Source organism: Vombatus ursinus, unplaced genomic scaffold (assembly GCF_900497805.2).
Source record: "Vombatus ursinus unplaced genomic scaffold, bare-nosed wombat genome assembly UNPS02014924.1, whole genome shotgun sequence".
Taxonomy (NCBI): domain Eukaryota; kingdom Metazoa; phylum Chordata; class Mammalia; order Diprotodontia; family Vombatidae; genus Vombatus; species Vombatus ursinus.
In genome coordinates this window covers 5,282,348-5,300,878 of record NW_020954702.1, presented here as the reverse complement: position 1 = coordinate 5,300,878, position 18,531 = coordinate 5,282,348, and the positions used below count along the sequence as shown (strand labels likewise).

Sequence of the window (18,531 nt, the reverse complement as noted above, 5' to 3'; positions counted from 1 at the left end):
CATATACTCAACCTAAGTGATTGACTGTTTGTCTTTTTATAGTCTATCTCTCATCTTAAGCAGCTGTTAATCACCTTACTCCCCATATTTGCTTGGTGGTGTTGGAATTTTGGATTGGAAGGCTTCCTGGTGTCTATAGCCACTGCCCTGAGGTGCAACAACAACAATATGAATTGACCCCAGCAGAAGGAAATTAGCTAAATTAAATCTTCCATCTCTGCTATTCTCCGCATGGGGGCGATAAAGAGCAGTGAGGTAGCAGTAAACAGGCTGTTGAAGGGAAGGAATGAAAAGTTCTGGGTAATCTACACTTCCAATAATTAAGTGGAAGGCGTTACAGTATTATTTGTATGTAGATCTGTTTTTCCTTTGAAGTTATAGAACTGGAAAGAGCCTTAGATATATAGCTGAGTCTTATTTTTAATTATTTGAGGATGAGGAATATATTGAATTCATTTTTGTATCTCCCACAGTATCTAACAGTAGACTAAGTAAATAATTTTTAAATTTTTTACTTACATGCCAGTGAATAACAGTATGGTGCAAGTAAGGAAAGGTGCTAAGTGATTTGTCATTCTTTAATGTTACACAGTAAGGAACTAAGAATATATTTTATTTCATACAACCAGTTAAGTCAGTTAGTAAAAAATATTACTCCTGTTTTGAAGATTGAGAAACTGGGATTCCAAAAGATGAAATTACTTGCTTTATCTAACTAAGTGTTAGAGGATTCAAAGCCACATCTCTCCTGATGAGTTCATATGCCTGGTTTTTGTCATACTTGGAAAAGTCTCATTGGGTTAGGAAGAGATTTTTAAATTTATATTGACTTAAGACAGTGAGCATTTGTATCAAAGACACTGTGCCAGGCATTGGACATACAAAGAAGAAAAGACAGCACTCTTTGCCCTCAAAGAGCTTACCTTCTGTTGGGAGTGGAGGAAGGGATATGACATAAATACTGATAAGTATGCCACAATGATATGCAAATTAACTGGAACAAAAGAAAATAATTACATTTTTGGACATATAATAAACCATAGAAGTTTAGATATTAAGAAAAACTCTTAAAAGGATTCCTTTTTTGCTGTAGTCACTTGTTTTTATACAATTCTGGTGTTGAATTTATAAGATTTTGATATGTCTTGAGTTTTTCATCATGAAACCACACTTGGCTATTAAGTGGAATAAATGGACTGTTTGTTGAAGAATCCACTTTTCTAAGTGTAGCCTTGATTATAGTGCACAGGTTTTCAGTGAGGTTTAAATTAAATGAGTTCCCAGGCTATTGAAACATGTTTATCTTTAGCTTTGGTTTATCTTCCAGAAGATACAGTATATAGCATGGTGTCATATCATGTTGGAGTATTCAGGCTTCTTTTGGAATTTTTATAATTCCAAAACAATTCTCCTTCTCAGTATATCAGTATACTTATCTAACTTCATCTTTCCTTCAGTTGAGACAAGAATTCCAGCTCCACTGGGAGTTAAATCCCCCATTCCTTTTTTGGGGTGAATGTTTTATAGTCTGATGAAGATGCCTAGATCATAGACACTCCCTTGGACTTCTGACAATGGTTTTGGTGTAGCCTGGAATGAAAAAAGTATTTATATTGTCTTGCCCGTTGTTTCATAGCAATGATTAGCAGATTTTTTTTTTTTACTGCTGTTGATATTCTTGCTTTGAACTTCAGAAAGTCTACTCCACACTCTAAAAGAATCCATAACCCACTTTTTTTTTTTGAGGATTTAATCAGTCTGTTGTACAATAGTTTTTCACTTTTTTATATTTCTCTTTTTCAACCAAACTTTCATTTGTATTTTGATCCACCTGCCTATTTCATCTTAGGATTGAATAATCTTTGAAAAGCTTGACTTCTATATACTAACAGCTACTACAATATCTCTAACAGTTTTTGAAATGCCCTCTTTAAGAGCTACAAGTTTTACACACTCCCTTTCTCTCTTTTTTTTTTTTTGGCTAGTAAGTGTCAAGTGTTTGGTTGGAGGCCGGATTTGAACTCAGGTCCTCCTGACTTCAGGGCCAGTGCTGTATTCACTGTGCCACCTAGCTGCCCCCACATTCCCTTTCTTAAAAACCACAGAATGAAAAGTAGAATAAAGGGGTATAATAAAGCACTTCTTTATGGCACAAAATCTGGCACTGAACTGACTTAATTAACTAATGGTGGGGATACTAGCTCAATCAAGATTCATTTGGTCAGTGTTCAGACTTCAGAGTCAGCCTGGTATTGGTAAAATCACACTTATACAAACATTCATTGTTATGATCATTTGAAGTAATTAATGCACCATTTTGTACAAGGTTGGTTGTGATAGAGTCAAAGGAGAGAAACGGTGTGTTTAGTCATTTTTTTAGTCATGTCTGACTCTGACCTCATTTTGGGGTTTTCTTGGGAAAGATACTGGAGTGGTTTGCCATTTCTTTCTCTGGCTCATTTTACCGATGAGGAAACTGAGGCAAACAGGGTTAAGTGACTAGATCTGGGTCACATAGCTAGTAAGTGTCTTAGGCCAGATTTTAATTCAGGAAGATAAGTTTTCCTGACTTCAGAACTGACATTCTATCCGCTGGCCTAGCTGCCCTACCAGACAAAGTACTCTGGGAAAATTTGAGGAGAAACTAAACATTTTCAGCTTAGGGAATCAGGGAATGCTTCATAGAAGAAATGGCATATTTTTATGCATTTAGTCAATTGCTCATTGCCACAGTTAATATTTATACTTTGGCTGTTTGTATTTCAAGTCTAGAATGAAAAAAGTACTAGCAATGGTTTAGATAAGTATCGATGGATAAGTGTTATTTTTGCATTTTCTAAATTTATAAATAAATCTTAGAACATAGGTGGATCTATAGAATTTTATTTTCTTAAATGCGTATGAGTTGTCTGCCTCAGGGTTATTGTCAGGAAAAAGTGCTGTAAGTGTGAGTTGATGGAAAATCAAATGGATAGTACCATCATTTTGTACTTCATAGTATAAATATGTTACCCTGCTACCTATAATCATTAAGTAAGATGTTAAATTAATAGGATTCTTTACAATAGAGTGGAAATAAGAAATTTGATTCATGAGTCTTTTAATTAGTCTTGCTTTTTTGGTCTTTAGAATTTTTGCTATTTTTGTAGCATTTTTAAAAACCTGTCTTTGACTTTATTTGAATAATTTTTTCTTGGTCAACTGACTTAATGACTTGAATGCAAGGAAAGAATAATTAATTTTTTATTTTAATAACTGGTTGCCTTTTCTACCACCCTCCCTCTGGTTCCCTCAGTCAGGTTGAACTACTTGTGGATATCCTAGTGAAAGAAATTTTGAACCCAGACAGTCAGGCACCTTGTGGAGTGAAGTCCCACTTTATTGACATCTACTTAGAAGAACTGACTAAAGTAGGAGCAGAAGAGGTAAGGAGAATCTAGACATGAACCTTGGGCTTAGGGAATAATTTCTTCTGTCTTTGAAGCTTCACTTAAACAACTTTTATTATCTTTCTTAAATAGCTTACAGCAGATCAAAACCTGAAGTTTATTGTTCCATTCTGCAAAATTGCAGCTAAGACAAAGGAGTAAGTTTATATATTGTCTTTGTTGGGCTTAACTATTCTTTTAGTTGTTTTTGAGCCATTCAGAATGACTTTTTCTGAAATAATTGTTCATTTTAGGGAGAAAAAAAGAGTAATGATCATTTGTGAAAGAATGCACTAATGTAGAAAATAACCACAACTCCGTTGAGTTCTCTCTAGTGGTTAGTTGGGGTTTTAAAGTTTATGCTAATTTAACCATATTTAAACTTCACATTTATAGTTCATGTTTCTCCTCTTTAGTTCTACTTTGCTGTATAATATAGTCGGAGGTATCTTTGAAGCAATTTTGGAGCAAGCTCCCTTTGCCATTGAAGATTTAATAAGAGAATTAAATGCAAACGAAGAGGACAGTGAACTATTTGAAGCCGAATCAGATGATATGACATCGATAAGATTACCTAGGAAGCAAAAGAAAGGTAAGCACTGGAATGAATTTAAACACTCTGTCTGGCTCTCAATCTTTCTTTATGTAAATAAATACAGATACATTTTAAAATACCTTTTCATTGCTATCTTTTGTTTTTACATTGCTTAACTTTCCGTTTCCCCTCCCACAGAGCCGTACCATATGACCTAGAATATTTTTTTAAAAGAAAAAGAGAAAGAAGAGAAAAACAATCAGCAAAACTGATCAGTATATCCAAAAATATGAAAATACATGCAATATTCTACACCTGTGGATCTCCCCCCTCTGCATAGGAGGAGGTGGTGACAGTGGTGGTGTTTTCTTACATTTTTTCTTTAGGAATGCACTTGTTCTTTGTAATTTTGCAACGTTCACCTTCAGTTGTTTTTTGGTGGTTGTTCCTTCCATTTTGTATTGGTATGGGCATTGTGCTTTCTTGGCTCTGATAACTTCATTCTGCAGCAGCTCATATTCTTTTTATGCTTCTCTGCATTTATCACATTTGTGTTTATTAATTTATGTAATTGCAAATTGCTTTCTAAAATGCCTGTACTGATTGACAGCCCCACCAACATTATACTAATGTGCTTAGGGGCCTACAACCCATCCAACATTGATTATTATTATGTGTATCAAACTTTATTTTTAAGTGTTTTGCCCCTTATTACGATCCCTACTACTGGAGGGAGGCCTCTTGAGGCTGGAACATTAATCAAGGACTTCCGGCTTAGTTTGGCTTGCCTTGATAAGGCTTGTCCAGCAGCTGCACATTTGGATACACTGTTAGTGAGACCACATAACCTGGCTTTCAGTTGAATTCTCTTACTGTAGTGGAAAGGCCTCCCTGCCTTAACTACTTATGCTTTGCTTTGGACTAGATTGTAGCAAATCTATACCTAGTTAGCCTTGCATTTCCAGTGCCAGGCACATAGCAGACACTTAATAAATGTTTATTGTACTGTATTATTGTACTTCAATATAATTTATTTCCCTCGTTATCTTATTTATTTTACAGTATGCATTTCAAAACATTCTGAGAACGGATATGTGGGCTTCAGCATACTGCCAAAGTGGTCCATGACATAGAAGAATTAAAGACCCCTTGCCTAGACAACAGCAAACTGGCAATGTTGTTGATTGTTGTATAGTACTTAATGATTGTTCGGTGAGACTTTTGAATCACCAAGATGATATGCTCCCTTATGTATAATAAAAAGGCAAGGGAATTGATCAAACTGGGTTAAAATACAGAGTTTATGAAGGGGGTAATAAAATGAAATAAGTTTGGAAAAGTAGGTTAGAGACAGATTGTAGAAGGCCTTAAATGCTAGGCTGTAGAAGGAGCTATTGATTTTCTTTTTAAATCTGGGCAGGGCAGTGACATGATCAGCCCTTTTGACTTAGGAGGATTATTTTGGCAGCTGTGCAAAAGGATGTATTGGAGAGAGGAAAGACTTAAGGAAGTAAGACCAAGAAGCTCTTACAATATGCCAGTTAAGAAATGTTAAGGGCCTGAATTAGAGTGAAGGTGATGTAAATGGAAGGAAGGGCATAGCTGTGAGATGTTGAAACAAAATCTGGACAACTTGGCAACTGACTAGACGCTGGGTGTGAGGAAGGGTGAAGAGTCAAAAATGATAAAACTTTGAAACTAGGTGACTGAGCTTATTACAGATTTAAATTTGGATATGTTGAGTCTGAGTGCCTGTGGGTCATTCACATAGAGATGTCCAATAAGCTCTGGAGTACGAAAATTAAGTAAGGCTAGAGACAAGGGATAGACGGGCTTTGAGGTGATGTTGGGGACAGAGCAGGCCTGCACAACCTGTGGCCCTTGGGCTGCTTATGGTCCACATGCACACCAAAGGTTGTGCAGACCTGGGATAGAGTATTACACTTGTAGTTAGGAGGACCTGAATTTCAATCCAGCCTCAGACAGTTTCAAATTGTGTGATGCCGGATAAGTCACTTGACCTCAGCCTCAGTTTCTTTATTTGTAAAACAAGAATAACAGTGCCCACCTCACAGAGTTGTTGTGGGAGTCAAAAGAGATAACATGTAAAGTATTTTGCAAACCTTAAAGCTCTATGTTATTGCTAGCTGTTAGTCCAACCTCAAAATTGTCTTCTCAAAACATTTTTTTAGCCATGTCATTTACTCATTCAGAAACTGAGCTTGTGGCTCAGAGGATAAAATCTAAAAATCCTTCACCTAGTATTAATGGCCCTTGTCAATCCCATTCACAAAGCTTATCTTTTCAACTTTATTGTCCATCCATCCCCAATGTGCAGCTTTTGATCCAGAAGTATTGCCTGAATTCCTCTTTCCTTGAACATGCTGTTTTTGATCTCTCCTCAATCAGGTTCCCAACCTTTTCCCTTACCTGCCTTGTCCTAATTCCTTATTTCCCCCTTACACTCCTACATGAATATAACTTGAAAAAAGTCTTAGGTCAATTTGCATGTCCATAAAGCCTTCCTTTACCATCCTAGTTGCTAGTGTTCTTTCTCCTTTGAAAGTCTCATAGCCTTTACCATTTGTCTTTGGCTTTATCTGCTGCCTTTGTATAGTTTTTATTGCGTGTTCTTACAGGTGGTGTGCTGTAGTTAATAGCCTTTCAATAAGCCATTGTGTTTTTAATAGTATTTTATTTTTTCCAATTACATGTAAAGAAAGTTTTCAACGTTTATAAGATTTTGAGTTCCATACTTTTTTCTCCCTCCTTCTCCCTCCTCCCTTTGCAAGCAATTTGATATAGGTTATACATGTACAATCATGTTAAACCTATTTCTACATTAGTCATGTTGTGAAAGAAGAATAAGAACTAAAGGGGAAAACCAAGAGAAAGAAAAAACAACAAAAAGGTGAAAATAGTATGCTTTAATCCACATTCAGACTCTATAGTTCTTTCTCTGGATGTGGATAGTATTTTCCATCACGAGTCTTTTGGAATTGTTTTCGATCATTGTATTGCTGAGAATAGCCAAGTCTATCAATCAATAAACCATTGTTGAGGACATACGTATCTATATTTGCAGGAACGAAAGGAAAGGATTCCTCTCTAAGCGAAGATAAACCAAAAGTGAAAAAGCAGAGTGGTGGCAAGGGACACATTGGGCTTTTCCTTCAGGTATGTGTTCAGAGGGTCAGCATTTGTGCACTGAGGTCTCGTTACCCAGGCAGGCGCCAAGGACAGAGCCCTTTGCGTCACCTTGGCAAGTGATGGAATGTCAAGAGGAGAATCAGCTCTTCACATTTCATTATCTGTTTGGTTTTCAAGATTTCCCTACTGTTTGTTTCTCTGGACACTATTGAGGGAAGGGGTGTGTGTGTGTGTGTTATTTTTGAGTTTCGGTTTTTGTTTATTCATGCTTAAGACAAAGCAAATTAATTAGAACAGGTTGGAAATAATAACATGGGACTAGTATATGTAATCTAGTATATGTAATTTTCAGTGGCTCCTGAGATTGATCAGGGCTTAACTTAAGACAAAATTAAAAATCAGAAAAGATTTGCTTGTTTTTTTTATCCTTTCCTATCACCTTTCTGTACTCCATTCTCTTGCCTTGGGCTCTTGAGGCTACCTTCAGGGTAGTGGTTCCTCTTCCTACCACCCTCACTTTTCTCCCAGGAGCCACCTGAGGGTCATGTTCCAAAAGGATCTGATGTGTAAAGAGACCCTGTGAAACCAGAGGACCTAGATTCAAATTCAGCGTGTCATGATTATCACCTGTGTGACTTTGGACAAGAGACAAGCTTCCTGGTTCTTAGTTTCCTCATGGAAAATGAGAATTTGAACTAGATGGACTCTCAAGTGCTTTTCATCTTTATTTCTGTGATCCAAATTAAAAAATCTCATTCCCTCTGATTCCCTAAGCTGATCATGTCTTGGTATTTGGAAGAAAACTATGATCAAAGTAGTTCACACCCTGGAGGAATTTGGCTTACCCCCTCCCTGTGTTACTTGTTTCTTGAAACAGGGTCTCTTTTAATGAAACGAATCTCTATATGAGTACCTTGTTATATTTGTCTATGGCTGCTTCCCGCCCTTTCCAGTTCTTCCCACACCAAAGAGCGGTATTTGGTAGTTATTTTTGTACAAGCAGAGAATCCTTACATTAAAAGACTTCCTTATAGGAGGTCTTTAGTGTGGAATCACATAAAATAGGACTCCCTTGACAGAAATTAAGTCTCTATAGAACTTTCTAGGCCATAGATATTAGCACACTTCTGCCTACTTCTTTTTGCGGAGTGGACATAGCTAGGACTTAGCCACATGCTTTGGATCCCTCTTTAATGTTTGTCTAGTTAAAAAAGGAATTACTCTTTTTAGAAATAAACTCACTGAGATGTTTTGGTTAGGAAAAGGACGGCTCAGTTGCAACTATTTTCAGTGAATGAATGGAAGAAAAGGGAGAATACTCTAAGTAGGTCCAATAAAACTTTTGTTTCTTGTATGGAAGAAGGCATTGTTTGCCCTTCCACCAAGTAAGATAATGGGAGAAAGCAGATTTGCTACTCAACAGGAAGTAGGTACACATACCCTCTGAAATGACTTAGCTATCTATGCACATGCTTTTCCAGAGAAGTTAGCATTCCTGACCAAACCAGATTCAGAAAATTGAGTGTTCATTGTTTTAAAAAAAATTGTTATTTTTTAGTTACCTTTGATTTTCTCTCTCCCACATTCCCCACCCCCCAACTAAAAAAAAGAAAAAAGAAAACCCCTGTTAACATATGTATGTAGTCTAGCAAGCAAATTCCCACATTGACCCTGTCCAGAAATATATGTCTCCTTTTTCATCTTGATTTTGTCACCTTTCTGTTAGAAGGTAGTTGTTTTTCTATATAATGTTGTTATAAAACTATTCTCCTGTTTCTACTTGTTTCATTCTATATTAGTTGAAATACAATCTTGCCCATTTTCTCTGAAAATGTCTGTTTCTCCTTTCTTACGGTGCCTAATATCCCATTATATTTATATATCTTATTTGTTTAGCCATTCCCTGGTAGATGGATAACCCTTTTGTTTTAGTTTTTTGCTACTACAAAAAGAACTCCTGTACATATTTTTATACATAAGGGTCTTTTTTGTTCTTTTTTATTTTGGGGTACAGGCCTACTAGTGGTATTTCTGGATCATATTGGTATGCACAGTAGGAAAGCTGCCGTTGTGCTGTGAATAGTTCTTTCACGTTAAGTAGTTTCACACCAGAGGGGTCCAGAAAAAAGTAATTGACTTGTTTTAAGTGAAATCTTTTTTTTTTTTAATAGTTTAACTATGAGGAAATTGCCAATAGACTGTTTGAAATGGCCAGCAGGCAAAGCACTCCTTCCTTAAATAGGAAGCGTCTCTACAAGCTGGTCAGAAAGTAAGTACTTTTTGGAAACAGGTTGGCATTGCTCTTACCTTCTGATACTTTGGTACTTTGGGGCCATTACCTTTATCCTTATTTGTGAAAAGCTTCTTTGTCTCTATAGTGAACCCCCTTCTCTGAGATGACTCTTACTTGCTAGATGGCAGAGAAAGGATTTCATTCAGCATGCACAGTTTTTAGAAATTATACTTATAGTGGTGTTCTTTTGCAAATTAACTTGCACCAAGGCTAGTATGTTTGCTGAGAAACTCTTTTTAGTTCTTATCCTTCTCATACTCGCAACAGCTTTTGCCATTCTTGACACTATTTTTTCTTTGTCCTGCTGCTCCTTCTTAGTCTTCTTCCTGGATCGTCCTCTCTGTCCATCCCCTATGTGTGGGTTTATCCCAGATCTATGTCCTTAGCACTTTTCTCTATATATCCTCTCTCATCAATTCCCAGGAATTCATTCAACCATCATCACTGTATTGATGACTCCTAGATTGATCAGTTTGTCTGTCTACCTTTCTCAGTCAGAAGCATTTATATAAATATATAAGTAGACATTCTGTCTAGCCTTTAAAATATAGTTACAGATTTAAAAAAATACAGGTTATATAATAAATACACAGTGAATTGGGGGGAAAAAGTTACAATTGGAGGAGTCAGGAAAGGTGTGTTGAAGCAGATAGCACTTGAATTGAGCCTTGCATGGAGTTAGAATTTGAACAAATAAGAGAGGGGAGAAAATTTCAGCTATGCTGGCTAATTTGTTCAAAGGCATGGAGATAGTAGATGGAATAGGGAACAGTATGTAGGCCACTTTGACTGGGTAGAGCTTAGTGCTTAGTGAGGGCTACCTATATTGGCACGTACCTGTAATCGCTGCTCCTGGGGGAGGAAGAGGCAGGTTGGTGGATCCTTTGGAAGTTGTGAGCTAGGGCTAAAGCCAATTTGAGTATCTGCACTAAGTCTTGAATCAGTATGGTAAAGCCTCTGAGAGCAGGGTGGGTGAACTGACCCAGGTTGAAAAGCAGGTCAAAACATCCATGCTGATAGCAGTGGGATTGGGTCAGGCCATTGCATTTCTAAGCTGGGTAAGTTAGGGAGATGCAGTCTCTTAAAATTTTTTAAAAATTGCTATTGAAACAAAACTTCTATATTTTTGGCTATTTTTCCATATGCAGTAATAGTTAAATAATGAGGCTTCTAGGAAAGTCTACCTGGCTAGAGGTTTGAAATGCTGTCTTGTGTGAGAATGTAGTATCTTTTCAGTATTCTGAAGTAATGCCTTTTTTTTTTCTTTTCAGATTCCAGAGCCTTGCTGAAGGTAAGGATTAATTGGTACAGAGGTAGCAGCTTCCTTCTTTGAAGAGGACTACTGCTAGAGGCAGCTAGTTGTCTCAGTGGATTAGAGCACTGGCCCTGGAGTCAGGAGGACCTGAGTTCAAATGCTGCCTCAGACACATAACACTCACTAGCTGTGTGACTCTGGGCAAGTCACTTAACCCCGATTGCCTCACAAAAAAAAAGAAAAGAAAAGGATTGCTGCTACTATTTAAGTAGATTAATCCTTTGTGGAAAACAATATGTACTTTGTCTTTGCAAAAGTGTCTAGCAATACTTCATGTGGAAAAGGAGGCATATTCCTTGTATCTTAGTGTTGTCCTTCATGGATGATGCTACTAACCCTTTGTAAATAAAGGTGACAACGAGTTGAATTATTTTTAAGTTTGTGGGATTGCACTTCCTTTCACTCTGCCTCTTGTATAAGACAACATATGTGCAAGGCAGTTGGTCAGAATCAGGAAAGAAAGACAAGGTGTCTTCAAGTAAAGTTAAATTGGAAGTGGAAGGAGGATGATAAAGAATGTTTTGGACTTGTCCTTTAGGTAGGCATTTCATGGCACAGCACTTGCGTACTTAGTTCTCATTTCTAGATCAAGATACAATATAATCTGGAATCCATTGGTACTGAGAAAATTACTGGGTTTAGGTTTTTTGAGGGGTAAGAGTGAGTGTTAGAGTTTGCCTGTCACATCTTACTACCTGTTTAGTTTTTAGAATTTCTTTGCCACTTACTTCTCTGGGGCCTATAGAGGTTGGTATGGGTGTGTGTATTTGTATTGTTTTAGGCTTGAATATCTGTCCAGAATTTGTTTTAAAAACAAAATATTAATTAATTTAATCCTAGAGAAAAACCTGGTTTAAGTTCTTTTCACTTAGGTGAAAAGTAGAGTATGTGAAAGTAAAGTAGAAAGAAAGGGTATCCCCTTCTTTTTACTCATAATAGTGCTTCAGGGTTTGCAAAGTGCTTTACATGTTATCTCCTTTGATACAACAATCCTGTGAGATGGATGCTATTTTACAGATGAGAAACTGAGGTTGAGAGAGATTAAGTGACTTGCCCACTCATATAGTCACAACCATGATTTTGGCCTTTGTCACTTTTCACTTGGACACCTCCATTCACCTTCTGGCTGGTCTCCTTGCCTCAAATTTCTCCCCACTCTAAGCCATCTTCCACTTAACTGCCAAAGCACGTTATCAAATATAAAATTTTCCTTTTGACCTTGAAAGTTCTACACTGCTGGCTCCTTGCTACCTTTCCCAATCCTCTTAAACATTACTCTCCACACAGACTTTCTAACTACGTTGGCTTGATTCAGTCACTACTATCAGGATTCCTCCCCCCTTCTTCTCCTTCCTTAGCATGGGTTAGGCCAGTTTTTTTTTTTCCTGAAAGGAGACGAGGCCATCCCTGGAACTGGATTGGTCCAAGGGCCAAGGCTCAATTGGTACCTCCCTTGCCGCAGCTTCTTGATAACCTCTGGCTATATTGATACGGCTTTTTGGTTACCTAAGGATATAAAAAGGCCTACCATCATGGAGTCAGAACATTTCGTGTTTGGTGGATGTTCAAAACCATTCATACAAGTCCCCACAGTCTACCATGCAGACTCAGTGATTTCTATATGGAATTGAGAGGCACCTTGTACTAATTTATTATCTTTGTTATGCTATGGCTAAATAAACCTCCTTTAATTGACTATTGAATGACCAAGAAGTACCTCATTTTGGGCTTGAAACTGAACTCATAGGGTACTGGCCTGAGTCAGAGCTACCAGTCACACCTGACCTTCCTATTCCTTCAAAATGACATTACAACTCACATCTCCATGTTTTGACACTTGTTATGCCCTAGGCTTGGAATACTCTGCCCCTTCACCTCCCAACTCTTAGTTACCTTGACTCATCTCATCTTACCTTCTTTAAGAGGCCTTCTTAAGTTCCCCTAGCTGCCAATTCCTTTCACTTTCAGATTACCTTCATCTGTCTGTCTGTCTCTTTCTCTCTTTCTCTCTCTCTCTCTGTGCATGTCTTTGTATATACCTTCTTAATTATGTGTTGTTTCTCCCGTTACTACATATAATCCATGAAGACAGGGACTGGTTTTTGTCTTTCTTTGTGTTTTTTGCACTTACCCCACTGCCTGCCTGGGGCAAAGTAAGTATTTATTTAATAAGTGCTTGGTGACTGGCTAACTTAACTATATAATGAGTAAAATATCATGCAAACTGCAGTTGGTGCAGCCACTGACTGATGTCAACATTTTGGTGGTCAATATAGCATTGATGCAATAAGTCACAAAACCTGTCATACTTTTTTTCAAACTCAGTGATTTCATTGATAGGAATTTTGAGACTCCTCCCCCCAAAAAACAAACAAAAATGAAAACAGTCTACTATAAAAATATTCATAGTTGCTTCTTGGAAGCAGCCTGTACTTGCTAAGACAGTGGCTAAAAGAGCTAAGATTTATTATTGAATTGGAGTACTGTAAAGCTGAAAAGAAATCAAAATGAAATAAGGAAAAATCTATATGTGGTAATAGCGATACCCATAACTATAAGCATATTTCATGCCGCTATACAAAGAAGATGCCAGAAGTGTTAAAATTTTGAACAGTCCTTGAATGAGATGGTGAACAAAGCAATTTTTTTTTACTTGTTTGTTAGCTTGGTTCTGCCTTTCAAGGCTTAGGGTTTTATATAAGGTTTGCCCCTTGTTTATTAGGTATTTGATTATTTTTTATAATCATTAAGCATGTAATAAATTTTTAAAATACTGCTGTGAATATGAAGTTTTTCTATATTAGAAAAGAAGACCTAATTGTTTTCTCAGTAGTTTAATTTGGAATTTCTGGGTAAAGGTATCTCTGGATTATTTTTCAAAACACTGAGCTTTTAAAAATCTAATGCGTTAGAGATAAATTTTTTTCAATGCCTCAGAAATGCCAATTTGTGAATAATATAGTCCCAATTCTAATAGACATATCTTGCCCTAGATTTTGGAGACTTGAGTATAAATGTTTTCTATGCAGTAAATATCCCACCTAGGGACTTAAAAGGTTGTACTTGAAAAGCTACAACAAACTGGTTTCTTTCAGCTGTGATGTCATATAGATGGTAATGGTCTTTGTTATTGAATCTTAGAATAGTGTCTTTTAATAGAGAGGTTCCTTCTTTTCGTTATAGGAAATAATTATGTAGAAGGTAAGTTTTAGGTTAAGGTGAATAGTCAGATAAAAAGCAATGCATTGAACTTGACTTTTGGTCCAACAGGCATATTCCCTCAAGATGGCCTTCCTCAGCGTAAAAAGTCAAACCGGAACAGGCTTCAGCAAAAGAAGACTTGTTTGCCAAAATCAAAATTGCAAAAAGAGAAAGGTAGGAGGCCAACTTAAAGTTTGGAAATAACCTGTGCAATTTGTGCTTAGGGGAGGCCTTAAGCTTCTGGGTTAGTAAAGCTGCAAGCTGTCATAAGTTCTTGGGCCGTCAAAGATAGGGAAATCTGAGATTTTGATGTCAAGGTCATTCTTAGCCTGTGAAACTCTTGTATATTTGGAGAGTTATACCTTAATTTTCATTTTCATAATATTGGCAGCTGACGTGGAGGAAGGATTGCTCACCAAAATCATCAAATTTATAGATGTGATTAAAACTCTAGAGAGGCAGCTACGTGGTGCAGTGGATAGAGCACTGGCCCTGGAGTCAGGAGGACCTGAGTTCAAATCCAGCCTCAGACCCTTGACACTTACTAGCTCTGTGACCCTGGGCAAGTCACTTAACCCTAATTGCCTTTAAAAAAAAAAAAAAACTTCTCATTGGGTAGTGAAATATTAAGTTTATAGGGGGATGCTGCAGGAAGATTGTAATAACTATCAAGGTGTAGAAAAGTAGCAGATGAGGATTAAGGTGACTGATATTGTAAAACTTTCTCATCTCATTTCTTATTCTCATAGGTATGGTAATGTGGATTACAAAGTTGGTTTAATTGGTTATAGATATAGTAATGTGGATTAGAAAGTTGTGATTAAGCCTGGCCTTCTGGGATAGTTGATTACCACTGTGCTTCCAGGCCCTTAGTTTTGAATTGAAGGTCCATGACCTTGATTTTTAAATTAGCAGTACACTTATCTCTGTGAACAAGAAATTCTTAAGTAACCAAATTCACACTAGCCTAACCTAGAAAGGTGAACATTGATAGATATACAGGGTATCCCCAGAGTCTCAGTGCAGTTTTAAGCTATTAGAGTTTAAAATTATGTTTGTCACACAGACAATAAAACTGATAGAAAACTCTTTCCCCATCATGATACCTGGGAAACCTAATTAAAAGAAGGTTGTTTGGTTTATAGAATAATAGCAAGAATAGTTTTTAGGATATTAAAATATATTAGCCTGATGAATGTTTCCTGTCCCCCACTATAGTGATATTCCTTCTAAGCCAACTGAGTACTTGCATCCCTCTTAATACTAGATACTAACGAATTAATACACGTCACATCACCTTTTCTAGATCCTTGATATCACTTATGAAGATTTTAAACAAAACTGCTCTTAGCACTAGTCCCTGATAAACTCTTATCTCTTTATACCTCTCATTGCTTTTTACTTAGTAGGTAAGCTCTTAATAAAATGCTTGTTAAATTAATGATTTAACTGATTCTAAGCCAGGTCCCTTTTCTTGACAAAATAGCATCCTCAAAGCCGTGGTGACTTAAATTTTTATAGTCACGATTATGTAGTCTTTTCAAAATATAATTCATATGGTAGTTCAATGTTACATTGATGCAGAAATCCTCTTTACCCTGTACTATTCCCGTGTTCCCTTTCCCTGTGCTTTCATCCTATCCAGCTCAGCTTCACTTTTCAGTCTTCTTTTGCCATCATCTTTTTATTGTGACCCCAGAAACTCTAACTTGATCACTAACAGACTTCCTATTCAAGTTGAACTTGGTATAGTACAGTGATGCAAACTCAAGTAGAAATGAGGGCTACTGAACTATACATATGAGTCTCTGTGGGCCACATATTGACTTAGTTTTAAAATGTGATATTTATGTTTTGTTGTGTTTTTATTTGTCACATATTTCCCAGTTACATTTTAACCTGATTTGGGCCCACTCAGGAGGTGTAGGCTGTTATAGGTCCCAAGGGTCTCATGTTTGACACCTCTGTAGTTTATAGAATATTCTTCTTGGAGTCAAGAAGATCTGGCCTTGAATCCTGTTTCTCATGCTATCATTTAGCCTCAATGCTCCAGGTCTTTCACCTGTGAAATGGAGATAGTAATACTGTTATTACTGACCTTGCTATCTCAGCACCTCTTGGAGAGCTGGGTGGTAAAAAGACCTACCACCACTGGAGACATCCTTCTTCCTTTGTTATTCCTTTTCGCCCAAAACCTACTGGCTGCCCACAGGGTTTGGATGAAAATGGGAGTTAACAGATCTGTTCCATCTGATAAGATGGAGGAGCACCAGCCCTAGCATTGTCATTTGCTCTACTTTTGTAACCTAAGGAATCTTAAATCCTTGATGTCTGCCCCACAACTGCCCCCTTAGGAATCATGGGCCTTTCCATCTGTCCTGCAGCTGTTGTCTCCCCTAATTAGAGTGTGAGCTCTTTGAGAACAGGAAGTGTTTGCCATTTATATTCTCAATGCTTAGCATAGTGCTTAGCACATACTAAGTGCTTAATAAATGCTTTTTCATCCAGTCATACTCCCACATGTGATATGTAGCCAATCTATAAATAGTTGTTGATTTGCAATGGGATATAACTGCTAGATATATTTTTGTCTTCTTTCTTGTCATTTTTATAGGGAAAAAAGATGAAAAGCAGAATATGGAGACAGCTCTGACTTTTGAGAAAGATAGGTCAAGAGCTACGAAGAGAAGGGAGATAAATAAAAGGAAGAATATGAGTACTGATTCTTCTTTTCCAAGTGACATAGGCATGTCTGATACAGTTGTTTCCTTAAATCCTCAAAACAACAGCTCAAGAAGAGCATGTAAAAGAACAAAGGGTCAAGGACCAAAAGCCTTTAAAGTAATAGATGGCGGCTTCCAAGACCCAAATAAGAATGATGAAACAGAGACCCAAAAGAATGAAGAAAAACTGACAGACCTTGAGGTGATGCCAGCCATTGGCAAAAGCAGGAAAGAAGATGCTTGTAAGAAGATAGAGACGGAGGAACAACAAAAGAAAAACTTGTGCACCACACTTCAGAAGGCTTATACAGAAACTCCTTCTGTGAAAGGATTGCCAGCACATCCTATTATTTCCTCAAAGCCAGAAAGTAATGACATAGGAACTCCTAAATTGGTCACAAAGCAAAGGAAGCAAGTTGTTAATGGAAGCAACCACATTATTCCCCAGGTAGCCTCAAAGGTTTCTTCAGAAACAGTTAATGTGAAAGAGTTACAGTTAAGTAGAACCAGTGACTTAGAGACAGAGTATCAGGATGTAGCTACCACTAAAATGATAAAAAAGAAACATAAGCGGGTTAGCAGAAACAGCGTTGTTCCTCCCCAGAAAGACAAGGCCAAGTTATCCAAAAGGGAGTTGGCAGAGAGTACAGAAAATCCAACAGATTGTGATTTTCTTCCCCCTCCAAAAAGGCCAAACAGGAGTGTCAGTAGATCAACAGATTCTTTAAAAAGGAAAAATAAACTAATTTTTTGGTCTCTAGGACCAAGGATGCTTTTCAGATCTCCGGGTAGAAGAGTGAAAAGAAACACAAAGAAAGATCTTTAATGCTTTCTAAGTGTTAGGACTGGTTTTCTGGGTGATCTTTGAGGAGTACAACTTCCAAAAAAGAGTGGGCAAAAGAAATGTTTTCTATCCCAAGGCAAATAAGCATTCCTTCATTTGCAAGGAATCACATTAAAAATATTATTTTTTTTCAGCAATAAAAACTGAGTTGTGGCACAAGAACCAAATTTCTTTTTATTTGATAAAGGGCCCTGGTAAGAAATTCGTAGTGTTGGAAAGAAATGGAAAGACCTCTAATGAAAATGACCATAGAAGGGACTAGACCTTGAAAACATGAATTTTTTGACCTTGCAGTATTTCGTAAGTGTGTTTACAATTTGGAATCAGCTCATGAAATATGTTAGTTGTCCTGGGTTTCTTGTAACTGAGTCACTTTTTTTTTCTTTTTTAAATGTAAATAGTATTTTATTATTTCCAATTACATGTAAAGATAGTTTATAACATTAATTTTTTATAAGATTTTGAATTCGAAATTTTTCTCCCTCCTCCCATCCCATCCCCAAGACAGCAAGCAGTCTGGTATGTTATATGTGTGCAATTATGTTACACATATTTCCACATTACTCATGTTGTTGTGAAAGAAGAAACAGAACAAAAGAAAAAACCACCCCAAAAAAGTGAAAATAATACGCTTCTATCTGCATTCAGATTCCATCAATTCTTTGTGTGAGTCACTTTCAAAGATTAAAATTGTATAGCTAGCCTTGAAAAGCTCTGAGCCTGAAGGTGAGTTTTTCATTCCAGAAAAATATGGGTGGGTCATGTGAGAAGTGGAGGGGAGCAAAATGGAGAAAACAATTGTAGGGCACACTGGTTAGAATTGGAAAAAAATACAAGACCAGTGGCACAGTGGATAGAACACTGGTCTTGGAATCAGGAAGACTCATCTTCCTGACTTCAAAACTGGCCTCAAACACTTACTAGCTGTGTGACCTTGGGCAAGTCAGTTAACCCTGTTGGCCTCAGCTCTTCATCTGTAAAATGAGCTGGAGAAGGAGATGGCAAACCAATCCAGTATCATTGCCAAGAAAACGCTAAAATG

At 37.1% G+C, this 18,531-nt stretch overlaps 1 protein-coding gene across 1 annotated transcript in view; it reads left to right on the top strand.

Annotated features, from left to right (window-relative positions):
* Positions 1 to 17,651, top strand: part of RRP1 (ribosomal RNA processing 1) — a 34,574-nt gene extending 16,923 nt beyond the window's left edge. The window contains exons 6-13 of the mRNA XM_027843594.1: positions 3,296 to 3,425; positions 3,522 to 3,586; positions 3,845 to 4,020; positions 7,049 to 7,140; positions 9,285 to 9,382; positions 10,678 to 10,697; positions 13,992 to 14,096; positions 16,537 to 17,651. Of these exons, the coding sequence (XP_027699395.1) occupies positions 3,296 to 3,425; positions 3,522 to 3,586; positions 3,845 to 4,020; positions 7,049 to 7,140; positions 9,285 to 9,382; positions 10,678 to 10,697; positions 13,992 to 14,096; positions 16,537 to 17,471 (1,621 nt within the window). The 3' untranslated portion in view covers positions 17,472 to 17,651. The remainder of the gene's footprint in view (positions 1 to 3,295; positions 3,426 to 3,521; positions 3,587 to 3,844; positions 4,021 to 7,048; positions 7,141 to 9,284; positions 9,383 to 10,677; positions 10,698 to 13,991; positions 14,097 to 16,536) is intronic.
* Positions 17,652 to 18,531: the final 880 nt, after the last annotated feature.